This window comes from Phyllopteryx taeniolatus, chromosome 12, assembly GCF_024500385.1.
Source record: "Phyllopteryx taeniolatus isolate TA_2022b chromosome 12, UOR_Ptae_1.2, whole genome shotgun sequence".
In the NCBI taxonomy this organism is placed as follows: Eukaryota; Metazoa; Chordata; class Actinopteri; order Syngnathiformes; family Syngnathidae; genus Phyllopteryx; species Phyllopteryx taeniolatus.
Window position 1 is genome coordinate 6,266,577 of NC_084513.1, and position 14,124 is coordinate 6,280,700.

Here is a 14,124-nt window from a genome sequence, read left to right on the forward strand (position 1 = left end):
AAGCATTATTTTTTTTATTCTCACTGACAAATTTAGGTGTTTAAATAGTAAAGCTCTGGGTGAAACACTTTGAGAATGAGCAACCAGCAGTGTGATGGGCGGGCGAGCCAGCTAGCTCGCTGCTAGCCCCACATAGAACAGTCGGGACAATTTTGACAGCCCACACTTTTCTTTGTAAATGTTACTTAAAATAAACAAGTTCTTCAGTAAATACGGTCAAAGCAGTCACCAATTACTCCTTTCCCCCGTGTCACTTTTAAACTGGCTGGTTTTGGGAAGCCCAACAAGGAAAGTCAACATCACTTCCGCCGACAAGCAACTATATCCTATTGGGATTTTCTCGTCAGCATAACTTTCAAGCTAACATGAGCTCACATGGCATAAATGCTCACCCACTTTGCTCGCAATATCACGGCAGTGGCCCATTGAGCACGACTTAAATACCCTTTATGCTAATGCTGGACAAGGTTGCTCCAAGTCAGCAAATGGCTTCTCCCCACATTAAAATTGTAATCCTGCGAAATAATCCCATTTTTTTTAACAAATTGTACTGTAGCTGTAGTCTGTAATCTTTTTTCCCCTCCTTTAACTGTAGCGGAATACCTTTTTTGGGTCTCCAATTATGTAACGCCACTTACATGCATTCCCTTGCTATGCAAGCCTGCCCATAGGTATGGATGTGAGTGTGAATTGTTCTGTATCGCTGTGTACCAAAAGGCAAAAGACGGTGCGTACTCCACCTTTCATTGTCCCCAGCTTTCATTTTGACCCTGAACAGGATAGGTTATGCAAGAAATTGGATGGACGAATAGCTTTATTTGCCAAGTTAATTTCATGGAAAATCCACCTGTGATGTCTTTGGACAGCAACAATAAGATTGTCCACGTATCAGATGTGGCCTACATGTTTTTTCAGTCTTTTTCCACATGAAACAAATCAGTCAAAAGAAAACACGTTAGGTCATCAATCAACCGAACAGGAAAAAGAAAAAGGCCAGTCCTATTCCGAGTGAGGAAACTCCTGAACCTTGAAGGCATCAGCATCAGTTCCACCTGCTTGCTGTAAGATTTTGGCAGGCTGCACAATCTAGAATGTTGCTCACTTTTAATTTAAGGTTAAAACCATTTCGTCATCTGGATGGTGTTAATTGTCCTGAATAGGTTGTAAAAGTTGAAAATGCTGTCAATGTCCGGTAATTCCGCTCTTTAAACCAGGCTCAGGCTGAAGAGCACTGTGTGTTTATCTCTAAGGAATCGCAAGAAAATGCCTACTTATTTGAAATGTGGAGTGATATTCTTGTTTAGATCATTTGTCTTAATGTGTGTCTGATAGTGATGGAACGATATGATTTTTTCAGGGCCGATACCCATTACTTGTAGTCAAGGAAGCCGACAATCGATAATTGGAGCCGATATTCGTTTTGCGTTAAAAATGAAAATATTAGCGTCAACATTTGAAATTATATATAAGCAACTAACTGGGTGTTAGACTCTTCACATTGTCTACTAGCGGGGCTTAGCCGAAGGCAAGGCACTGGCATCTTTATTTATACAGTGCATTTCATACACAAGGTAACCCAATGTGCTTTACATGATTGAAAATTTACTGTAAGCAAATTCACACGATTAACACTAACAAGCACGTCTGCAGTGTCTGGGAGTGAGATATATTTTTATATATTTACTGTGTACGTATATATGGGCTCATAGTAATGTTACACGTAGTTGTGCATTGTAGAGGACTAGGATTTATTACAATTTACGTAGAGTCTCCTGCCTTAACTTACCTTTGAAACATATTTTCTCCCTGAAGTGTCTCAATTTGGTAAAACTTTCTCTTCTCTGTCCCGTGTGTGTGAGACTGAGAGCATTTTGCACGGCTTGGCTGTTACCCTTACAGTGGCAATGCAAAGGTAACCAATCAGGTGGTGCTGTGGGCGGGACAATGCTGGACAGAGAAGTCACAGACATAGAGGCTCACAACGGCTGCATCACAGCCAAAGTAACCCAGCATTAAATTATCGGCTGTCGGATTAAAAAAAGGCCGATGCTGATATGCTCCAAAGTGCCAATAACCAGCCCCGATAATCGGCCCAGCCGATAATCAGTCTATCACAAGTGTCTGCCTTTTGTTTTTTGCTGCCCTAAGTCGTGGAGAATGGCCTTGTCAGTCCCTAATTGGCCATGACTAACATATACACATGATGTATTCATGAATTCTGCCAAGATACAAGTCGCTAAGAAAAATAAACAGCAATTATTTTTCATCCAGTTCGCTACACCCCCGAAATACCTGAAATGTTTTTTCATTTGAGAGGTTTTGTATTGAAGCTGATACTGCAGTATTTATTTTGTCTGTGTGCATCATTCATCGCTCTGTACACATGAAGAAGAGATGAAAGGCTGTGCAGGAAGGTATTCTTTATTTATTACACAACACAGCAACAGCCTTCTTTCGAAACAGGCATGTCATTATTTTTTCATGTTAACATAATTGTATAGAATTGCACTTTCTGAAAGAAGCTTTTACAGTTTGCAAATTGGTCATATATGGAGGAACACCCTTTGAGAGAGGTATAATTACAACTAGAGTTTAAGCTTCCTGGCAGCTGTAATGTAGTTATTTACGAAAAGGTGGACACATTTGCATTTGGCATAGCATGAGGCCTGTCTGTGTGGGAAATGGAACATTTTGTGAAAGTGGCCAGAACAACTTCAATACCTTGTGAAGTTTGCGGTTGTTGGTAGTTTTTGAGTGTGAATGGTTGTTTGTCTGTATGTGCCCTGTGACTGACTGGCGACCGGTCTTGGGTGGGTCTCGCTTCTCACCCAAAGTAGCATTGTGAGGTAATAGTTAGTTTGCGCAGATGCATATTTTCATTATGAAGATCACTGGAGTGCTCATTCTCCTCTCTGATCTTGCCCAGTACTGGTGTATTCTCAAATGCACTTTGGATATGTTCCACCTTTCCAGAAAAAAATATTTACACAGTATACACTGCTATGTCTCATGTAATCTTGAACAAATGTTTCAGCATCACTTGGAAGTGAAGATGAACGTTCCCACATTCCTTTTAAAATAGGTTCCCTCTATAATTGCATTTAGAGTAAATTAAACTTTTGCTTTCATCTATTCAGAACTCACATAACACATCACACAATATCACCAAGTACTCGAACAGAAATGAAGCAGGTTCTCTGTGATCATTGAATAGCAAAGGCTACTGAAGATTTCCCATTTAAATACGTTACATACTGTACATCTGAATACATCCATTGAATACATCTTTTTAATTTGTGCCAAAATGAAAATTAATTCATTGCCCACTCAAAATTCTATCTGTTAAATCTGCTCCAAGACCTTTATGAAAATCAAACACTCAGAGCTCACCTCCTTTCATTCCATTCCTTATCCCTAAGGTGTTTTATACTGTTTTATACTACTAACTACGACATGTGTCTTGCCTTCTAGCTTTACAAATGTATGTTGAAGTGATATTAATGAAAACTCTTTTTGTGGTAGAGTAGCAGATTAATGTACTTCCATCCTACCGTGTTAGTTAAATGTTGTCTTTGTTATAGTTGATTTTCGCATCTCTTGACTCTGACCCACTGATGTAATTTCAAACAATCAAAGAGTAAAGTTTGACTTTAGAAAATGATCATGTTCCTAAATGTTAAAATGGATACTTACAGAGTTCCTCCTAAATAGGAATGATTAAAAACATTTTTAAGTATGTAAAATGAGGCTTTAAAATTGCGAAATAAATCCATCCCTTCTCTATGCTCTCTATGCCCCGCGCAAATATCAATGAAATACCTCTACTACGACCTGGATAAAGGGATGCTACCCCGCCTCTCGCCCGAAAATGGCTGGGATAGGCTCCAGCACGTCCGCGACCCTTGTGAGGATAAAGCGTTACGGAAAATGGATGGATGGATGACCATGTCATCAAAAAGAGATGTTTCAAGCTGTTTAACTCATTTACTGCCAGCCCCCCCAGTTAACATGGATATTTGACTTCTAAAGCCGTCAATGGCAGTGATTGTGTTAATGCCACCCCCAGTTGAAGTTTTTGGTCAAACTAAACACAAAATCAAAAGAATTAAAAGTTGTGTATGTAATATAACCTCCGTTTTTCCTTGGGAAAGTCCACAAGCTTAATAGTAACAAACAGCAACCAAATGAATGAAAAATGTCATTGACATGCTCACAGGTAGCATCGACAGACGGAATTTTAGAACCCTTTTCATAACAGATATTGAACGCCTATGGTGGACCAATACGTTCAGACAGATACACTGGGAAACAATTTGAAAAAAAAAAAAAACTTCGGTTAAGTTAGATGTTTATGTGATTAAAACTAAAATTGCTTAAAACAAAATTAAAGAAAAAAAACTAAAATGCTGATTCCAAAATTGCAGTCAGGTTTTTTTCTAGCCCGTCAAGTTTTTTCTCCACAGCTTACCCTCCAGATAAGCAAAATTCCACTGATTAGCTGTAGGCTGGAGTAAGCCTTGCCAGCTGATTACGATTGGACTCATCTACAGCTACGTGGAAACTTGTTTGTGCATTCACAATTGAGACAGTGCGGTGAGATGTGTGTGCAGCTCCCAATAGGTCAGTACTATCAATATCTGCAAACAGAAAGCTACCATAGCAGGCATTAAGAGGATTTCTGCCATATCCTTTGTAAAACATAATAGGCCTGACTGGAATGTTTATTTAACATTGTTTCTTTATATTTCATTGTATGTCAATATTTGAAAAGTTTTATAAAACAAGGACACCTCTGTTAAGTGCAATATTTTTCACATTTTTCAAGAAAACGGGGATCAATAGTTCAAAAACTTGACATAATAGAGAAAAACAGATCCAGTTTTGGATTCCCCAGCCAAAAATTGTTTAAAAACAGCTGTCAGACCTAGCTCAACAAAAAATGTCTTCCCCAGTGTACTTGTAATATAACATTATTCACAGGCATATATTCTTAATCCTTGACACACAAAAAAGACTAATGTTTAATATAACTTACTGAGTGATAGAACAGCAGAAGAAGGTTATTCTTCTTCGTTTGTCTGCATGACTATACTATGCAATAGTGGCCAGCAATAGTACTATACAATAGTAGCCAAGGCGGGTACACCAGAAGCCGCAGCACAGTGATGGATTAAACATTAGATCACACACTGTTTAATGCTTTACATTCAATGTGATTATTTTATCACCCTGTATTTTTATGAAGTACAATATTATAGAGTGCTATTTTTCCAAGAAGACTGGGAGGCTGGAACGGATTAATGACATTTGAATTCATTTTAATGGGGAAAGATGCATGAACATGGAACAAATTAAACTTGTATCTCAAGGCACCACTGTACTGTAATTCTCAGTCTAGTTTCCATCAAGCTTATCTTCAAACATGTATGATGTATATAGAAACAAATCTCTGAATTCACGTCTTTAATTAGTGAGTTGATCATGTCTGGCATCAGTCCTGATGTTTATTTAATATACCTGTCTTAGATGTGCATTTGACTGTATTAAATATAAACAAGCTGACGAAGACTGCGAAGACAGCGGGAAGATCGTAGGCTGCCAACAAATCATTGCATGACCTTTGCTGCACAGCAGTGCACAGCAAAGTCTTTCCATTCATCAATAACGCCACATTCCCTCCACCCTGAATTGAAGAAAAAAAAAAGATACAATCTCAAAGACAAAAGAAAAAGCACTAATTGTAAACAGGATGAGAGAAGTAAATCATTACATTATCGACAACTGTGAAACATTAAATATGAGTGTTGCATGGGGCTGCAGTGCTACACCCTGTGAGGGAAGGACAGGACAAGATAGAACAGGACAAGGACAGGAGAAGAAGCATGCAGGACAAGGTTCGTGAACCCGACTGTACAATTGAAGTGTGGCAGCATTAATTATGTGAATTATAAAAGTCTATAGGACGAGAGTATAAGTGAGGGGATACACAAGCGATTTCCATATTCATGAGTTATTTATTGTGAAAGAGTCCCAAGGGTGTGTGTCTGCGGATACATGCAAGTGAATTGATACCGTTTTACATGCACAAAGACTGACAGAAGTGTCCAGTAATCACGGGATCAGGCCCAGGCTCTGGCATTGATCAGGTAAACTGTGACTCTTTACTTGAGAGCAGCTCAGCGGACGGGACATTTCCCACACCAAGGGACCCAGGGCGGTCCGCCGGCCCCACCGAGGCGCCCCGACAACTGGCCACCCAGTGGGGGCCGCAGGGACCCGATGCCACCCCCCAGCCAACCGCCCCCACCCCGCCGACACCCTACTCAGGCAAAGGAATCAAGAGTCTAGATTTAGCATGTTGAGTATGCACAATCTTGGGGAAAGTGGAATCCTGCAGTTTAAAATCTAGTTTAATATATAGTTTTTGTATAACCGAAGACCAAAAGCATTGAATTGGTGTACATTCCCATATAGCATGAAAATAGGGTTCTGGGGTATTTTTGGTGCCTTGCACGCATATATTAGATGGAGAGAATCCCATTTTATGCCTAGTGTACTGAGTAAAGTGTGTTCTATGGATCACTTTATATTGTATAAGATGTAGATTTGTGTTTTTTGTCATTCTAAACGTATTGTTACAAATCTGTATCCAGTAGCTACGGTCAGCAGACATGGAGAGGTCTTCTTCCCATTTGGTGATTGGTAAGTGCATTGATTTTGTACATGAAATTAATTTATCAACTTTTGAGAGATTTCTTTTACTTAGCGGGAGAAGTTTCATTAGTTGCTTGACAAACTTTGAGGGTGCTCTGGAGTATTGGTAATTTTTTTTTATTGTTGCTTTTAATTTATTGTATTGAATAAAGTTTATGCCTGTTATTTGGAATTCTTGGAACAGTTCATCACGTGTCCTAAAAACATTATTGTTAAATAGTTGTAGGTGATTAATTCCATGTTGCTCCCATGTACTAAAATGAAATCTGGATTATGCCAGATTGGGGAGAGCATACTGGGAGCTAATTGAGATCCTGTCGATTCTAAACTTTGCCACCAAGCCGTTAAGGTGCGATTATTGGATTCTTGAAACATTTATGGCGTTTAAGACTAGTAGAAATAAATAGTTTTGGTAGTTTGATGTTGTTGCAGTCTGTTTGTTCCAATTCTAGCCAAGAATCACAATCCTCACTGTGGTGCAACCATTTGATGACGTATTTTCATTGGTTAGCGAAATAATAGTGTTTAAAGTTTGGAGCATTTAGGCCTCCCTCCTGTTTACTTTTCTGAAGAGTGGATAGACTGATTCTATTTTTCTTATTTTTTGAATAACAATTTATTACAGCGGAGGCACGGTGTCCGACTGGTTAGAGCGTCAGCCTCACAGTTCTGAGGACCCGGGTTCAATCCCCGGCTCCGCCTGTGTGGAGTTTGCATGTTCTCCCCGTGCCTGCGTGGGTTTTCTCCGGGAACTCCGGTTTCCTCCCACATCCCAAAAAACATGCATAAATCGGAGACTCTAAATTGCCCGTAGGCATGACTGTGAGTGCGAATGGTTGTTTGTTTCTATGTGCCCTGCGATTGGCTGGCAACCAGTTCAGGGTGTACCCCGCCTCCTGCCCGATGACAGCTGGGATAGGCTCAAGCACGCCCGTGACCCTAGTGAGGAGAAGCGGCTCAGAAAATGGATGTGGGCTTAAATGGAATCATTGAAAATAAATAATTTATTTGAGGTAAGGTTTTCATTTTTATTGTAGCTATTCCTCCCAGTAATGATATAGGCAGGTTATTCCAGCGTCTTAAATCAGATGAGATTTTTTCCAGAAGTGGTGTGTAATTTAGATTGGTTAGCTCTGTGGGTTTTGACGAAATATTGATACCTAAGTACTTAATGTTTCCTATAGGCATAGAGTACTCTGGGATTTGATCTGCAGGAGTCCATGTATTTGCTGTTATTGGCAGTATTGTTGATTTTGTCCAGTTAATAGAGTAGTCTGATATTTGTGAAAATGTTTTTAATGAGATTGAAGAGTGCCTGAAGAGAATACTTATTTCTCATACTCAATACTCATTTATTTCTAACGGTGACTGTGTACAGTCGCCGTTTGAATCTTGAATGGCTGTAATAATGACTTTTCTTTATGGCACTGAAGTTGGTTCGCAAGGAATTTTCCCGATTTATTATTGTACTCAAAGTTAGTGTATGTATTAAGTTAGTGAAAATCTGTTCTTTTTGATAAGATAAAGTCTAATTGATGTTTTGCCTTTCTAAGTTGGTTTCTAACCATATCTATCGGATTAATTGCATATCCTTCTGTGAGGTGTTTTATTTTTTCCTCAATTCCATTGTCCAATTTTTAGTCGTTTTTTCTTAAACGAAGAATATGATATGATTCGACCTCTCAAAAGAGCTTTTTCCCACAACAGAGATGGGGATATGGTTGGGGAGTCGTTAAAACATATCCCATTCCTTCCTCACAAAAGAATCAAAATCTGGGTACTTCAATGGCGACGTGTTGAAGCGTCATGTTGGTGGGGGTCCCAAATTTTATTCAACTTTTAGATTGAGAGAAATTGGTGCGTGATCACTGATGATGATTGGATGTATTTTGGGAATAATTCTTTGAGCTGCTGAATTGTTTGTAAGAAAGAAATCTATTATTGAGAAAGAGCGGTGAACTGATGAAAAATGTGTATTCTCTTTTTGTACGGTTTTTCAGCCTCCATATGTCAACGAGACCAAAGTCATCCATATTCTGGTCTAGGATATTGGAGCATTGTGGCTGATTACTATTTTTGAGATTTGAGCAATCTATTAGGTGATTTAGCGTTAGGTTAAAATCACCTCCCATAATAATTGTCGAAGTGGCTGACAAGTTTAACAAGTGTGAAAAGAGCATGTGAAAAAAGGCTGGATCATCTTTATTTGGATCTTGTTAAATATTGTAGCCTGTATAATTATATATCGGCCTGGATCTGATACTGTAGTATTTATTGTAAAATGTAATCTTTTATGGACTAGTATTGAGACTCCTCTTTGTCTACAGTTATAAAAGATACAATCTCAGGATCTATGGGGTTTATCTATAGGAGGCTTTTATAGTGGGTGAATATTTGTTGTGGTTGTGCAGTCGTGAAAACATGATTTACTGAAAACTGTGGAAACGTTTTAAAATGTGTTTATCAACAAAGTAACCAGAATGTAAAGGGGCTAAGTTTCCTTCAAATAAATAATTTGTCATTTGTGTGAGAAATTTGTACAAGTACTGCACACAGCACAACCATGATGTCATGGTCCACCAATATTAACGACCATATATACTGTATACAAGTCACTGATGGTGTAGTGGTACATTAACCTGACTTTCCTGCAGGTAGCGTAGGATCAGTTCCCACTCAGTGACGGTGTGAATGTGAGTGTGAATGATTGTCCATGTCTATATGTGCCCTGCGACTGACTGGCGACCAGTTCAAAGTGTAGTCCGCCGTTCGCCCGAAGTCAGCTGGGATAGGCTCCAGCACCCCGCGACCCTAACCAGGCTAAGTGGTGTTGAGAATGGATGGATTGATATACTGTATACTGTAAGGGATGCAAGGTCTCCACTTCAAAAAGTATTTTCAGAGTAGTATAAAGATAATTTGAAGCAGATGAGTTACTGTTGCTTTAAAATGATGAAAAATGTCAGGTTCATTTAGAACAGGGTAAGGAATGCTTACAATGTCATTCATTCCCATTATCCTATTGAAATTAATTATATTTCAGGAGACATCCTGTTCCACGCAGCATATAAATGTCTCAAATTCTCAGCAAAGTCAAAGAAATGAGTGCGAGCTAACTTTTATGTTCCCTGTGACTTGATATTAACTCATACCGGTACTCAACAACAGCTCACAGTCTCTGGCTGGACCAACCCGAGCTTTGTTTTGAGGGTTGCGCCTACATCTGTCCTGTTTATTCATTATGTCAGTGTTAGCTTTATTTCCTTTCTGTCTGCCCAAATATCAAGAGTCAAACATCACCACTCATCTCAACGTGAAAAATACAGCAACTATCTTGGAACTTTCTGAGGGAGTCAGAAGTCGAATCAAATAATTACTGTTCATTCTTCATTATCATCCCAATGATGATCTGCAATCTGCAGGCTCAAAAGTTTTAGTCACAGTTTACCTGATCAATGCCAGGACAGTCCCACAATACCATAAAACAATGCAGTGATGATTCAAAGGAAGTGTACTGTAAATACAGAATTTGACTAAATGGCCAAACGTATACCTATATTGCCTAAGCTAAGTAAATATATCAATGTTGTTGTTGGTGCGACTCTCAGTTTGTCCAATTGACCCCACTCACATGATTTGTTTAGTACAGTTTTTAACAGGGTGTCCTTCCTGATACAACCCACCATTTTTGTTCTTTTTTATTATAATTGTTTTTATTTGGGCTTGGAAACAGCAGTGACTGGGTATTGGGATACTGAATGAGAATTAAACCAACGCCAGCTGCATTAAAGGCAGCAGCATGTACGACTACAATACCATTGCCTGAGTAAATATATCATTTAGGTCACCAAAATATGAGAACGGTAAATGTAAAAATAATGTACTGTAGATGAGATGTGACAGTGACAAACAAAGATTATAGCCCTTGAATTGGTTATTATTTGACAGAGCAGTATACATATTTATTACTGTAAAAATGCAATGGGTATTAGATGTATTGATATACACAGGGTACTTGGTTTACAATCTTGACATACCAGGATTCAAGTTTACTAACTAGTTGCGCTGTGGTGTAAGAGTACAGCAAAGTCGCGCTCAGTTCCCGGTATATTTCTTGTTTTTCATTTGATTCTCATTATTACTTATGGACGAGAAATGTTTTCATATAAATATTTACTATAATAATCGGTCTACTACTATGTTAGTGGTAGACAGCAGCATGTTCTGACGTGTCTACCAATTTGGGTTAGATGGCTGCCGTACGAATGAAACTCTGTCGCACACTGAGGACCCTTTGTATATAGACCATTATTATAGTGAGATAACAACACTAGCCTGAATACATAATTTCCCAACTATTTTTTTTAACGATTTTAGGAAACAAGGAAAAATGCACATAATCCAACAAACAAGAATTTGCCTCAATTGAACCTTTGCAGGTCACCATGACCTACATGATTGAGAATCTACGTAGACAATAAGAAAAAAAAAAAGACATAATTTTTAGAAAGCACATTGTGATTTTGTTTTATTATTGATATTGTGACAGCAATTTTAAAATGACTTAGGCAATTATGCTTAACAGTAAATAACCACCATGGTCAATCCTATTTTTATTCTTATCACGGAGCCGAGTCAAAAGAAGAAATAGGCTCAGGTCGTGTGGAGGGGGTTACTTTTATACCAAAAGGTTCAATTACCACATTCTCATTTCTTGCTATGTACCCTGCAGAGCTTCTGTCAGCCTGCCATGAGCTCCGGTGTCGCTACGGCTGCGTCATGACAAGGAACGGCACATTCTGTTTCTGTGCTGACGGTTTTGAGGTTGGCGAGGACGGCACGAGCTGCCGAGGTAAGATACTGAAATGCCACCGCCCTTTTCCTCCCTCCTCCTTCCTCCTCCTTGCCCACGCCTGTCTTCCCTTTTGACCTCGATCAGACTTTCCCCGAGGTAAAATAGCGGGAGGTGGAAGGTATGCGAGACCATCTGTCAGTAGGCAGGGGCCTTCGTTCACAGCGTATCACAGGCCCAGCACACAACATAAGGCAAACTATTTAGCTGTGTGTCTTACTGTGCCTTTGTTTGCTCATCACAAAATGCACCACAAGCCAGGTTTCTGCCAAAAGAAATATAATTTCAATGCCAAAAGGTGCCTCTGGAGTTGTTTCACACTTGCACTTACCTTGGAACAACACCATAGAATGCAACTGAACAGCAGAGCTGGAAGCACGTTATGTTATGCTGGACACTCGGTCCTTTGTTTTTCAGCTTCTCGAAATGCAATGTTACCCGGTTTCGAACGACGTGCAGTGAACTCACCTGCACAGCGGCAAAAGAATATGTCATCATGTGTACCTTTTTTCATTGAATTTGGTTACTGTATATTGATGACCTCGAGGTGTCACTACAATAGGAATAGAACTCCGCCGTAAACCGAGGACCCTCTATACAACCTTAGTGCCAGAACCTGATCATTCCTAGGCATTGCCAGCCTTCATAAGGCCTGAATAGTATCACTAACAGCATTTACGGAGTTCAGTGATGCCTTGATTCAGGTCTCACAGGAAACCATCGCATCAGGACCATTTCCAGTTATGTATCAGCTTCTTTTACACGGCCTGCTCAAGTTGGGATTCATCTACCTTTTTTTTCTGCTTTGTTCTTAACAGCACAGGCACTAACCAATTTATTCCACTGGCACTTCCTTCAGAGGTAGTATCAGAACTGTGGACAGAGCTGAGACGACTCTTGTATAAACGCCCCATCCTCACAAAAATGGAGGCAATCTTTTCCTTATTCGTATTTAAAAAGTTTCCTGTGAACACGGAATCATTTCAGGACGTGTGTATCCACACAAAGATGCTGAAACACTCTTGTATACAGTATATGGCAGGCCTTAAGTGTTGCTGTAACAGTGCCACAGGAAGTCACAAAAAAAAAAAACAGAATAAGAAGCCTGTGCGATGTAAAAATACAACAGTGGAGGGGAATGCGCAGCAAGTATTAAAGGAGACATTTGTGTGGACTGATGACAAGCTTGAACGAAAGCCCAGAACACCACTAACGTAAAGAACATCTGGCACGGTAATCCACCATTGTTGTTTTAAATGTTGGCGGTGTTTGCACGTGGTCACACGAAAATTGGGACAACCTCAACATCGTCTCAAGAAAGGCGGCTCCATGTGGTCGAAATAACAAAAGGCCTTTGCGGATACACTGGAATGCGTTTCTGTGTTGAAGACACAGAAACTATTCACATTCATGACAAATGAAGTTTGTATCATAGATGAAGTAATATACTGCCGTCACTGGATTCTGTATAAAAGAGGTCATTTGTCACTACTGACTTGGTGCGAGAGGAAGCTTACTGTCACATGGCCAAAGTGTTTTTCATACAAATATTCACTGTAATTATGACTTTACTCCTGCATTAGCCTGGCTAGTGATAGACTATGGTGCATTCCAATTTGCGTCCTAATTCAGCAGAGTGTAACTAAGTCAGAAATTGAGATTCTACAATGGACTGATCACCAGTCAACCACAGTTCTGACACATAACCGACATTCAGACTGCAAAGACAGAACCTTTTTATATACTAGAAGAACTTACAAAATCTACAGAGAATGACACAGAACAAACTCGCCACACTGTGTAATCACTCCATCATTTTGTCCTTCCAAACAATGTTCCTTGGTCATACAATTGTTTGCCTAAGATGCTTGAGTGAAGCCTGATTAAGTATACTTTATGCATTTGGGTCATCTTGGAGTGTAATAAATTTGTTACCACTGACTCTGTACTTTCTTTCCCCCTTAGATCATGATGAATGTGCCCAGTATGGCTCATGCAGCCAAATGTGCAAGAACACCTATGGGTCATACAGTTGCAGCTGCGCAGAAGGATACGTCCTGCAGCCTGACAAGACATCGTGCAAAGCCAAACAAGGTGAGTTTGGATCAGGAAAAGGCCCCGTCGTCATCGTGTGTATGTTTCTTCTCTCATAATGACTGGGGTTTTGTTCAATGTGAGTGCCGTTATCGCATATTCCCTGCTCCTCAGGTTGTTGGAGCAAGATGAATGTGGTTTGGCAGTGACTACATCTATCACCCACGTGGGAATTGAGTAGATGTGGTCAGGCCAGGATAATGATAAAATTAATGAGCACGAGGGAAGTGGGAGCAGTCTACAGAGTTTAATACTGAGACAATGCCCGCCGTAACCCTGATTTATGTTAATGCCATATTGTAGTAGCTAATATACCCAAATTAATTAAAAGGCCCAATTCGAAGTAACACAGCTTAAATAGATGTTATTTTTAGGTGCTCGATCATCAGTGAGTAAAAAACAGTATACTGTATTTACTATATTTGTGCAGCACTTATATTCTGTTGTACTCAGACACATGAATT

At 39.6% G+C, this 14,124-nt stretch overlaps 1 protein-coding gene across 10 annotated transcripts in view; it reads left to right on the forward strand.

The window, feature by feature from the left end:
* Positions 1-14,124, forward strand: part of lrp1bb (low density lipoprotein receptor-related protein 1Bb) — a 351,513-nt gene that overhangs the window by 130,073 nt on the left and 207,316 nt on the right. For all 10 annotated transcript variants that reach the window (XM_061792342.1, XM_061792345.1, XM_061792351.1 and 7 more), the window contains 2 exons: positions 11,447-11,566; positions 13,532-13,660. In XM_061792342.1, the coding sequence (XP_061648326.1) occupies positions 11,447-11,566; positions 13,532-13,660 (249 nt within the window). The remainder of the gene's footprint in view (positions 1-11,446; positions 11,567-13,531; positions 13,661-14,124) is intronic.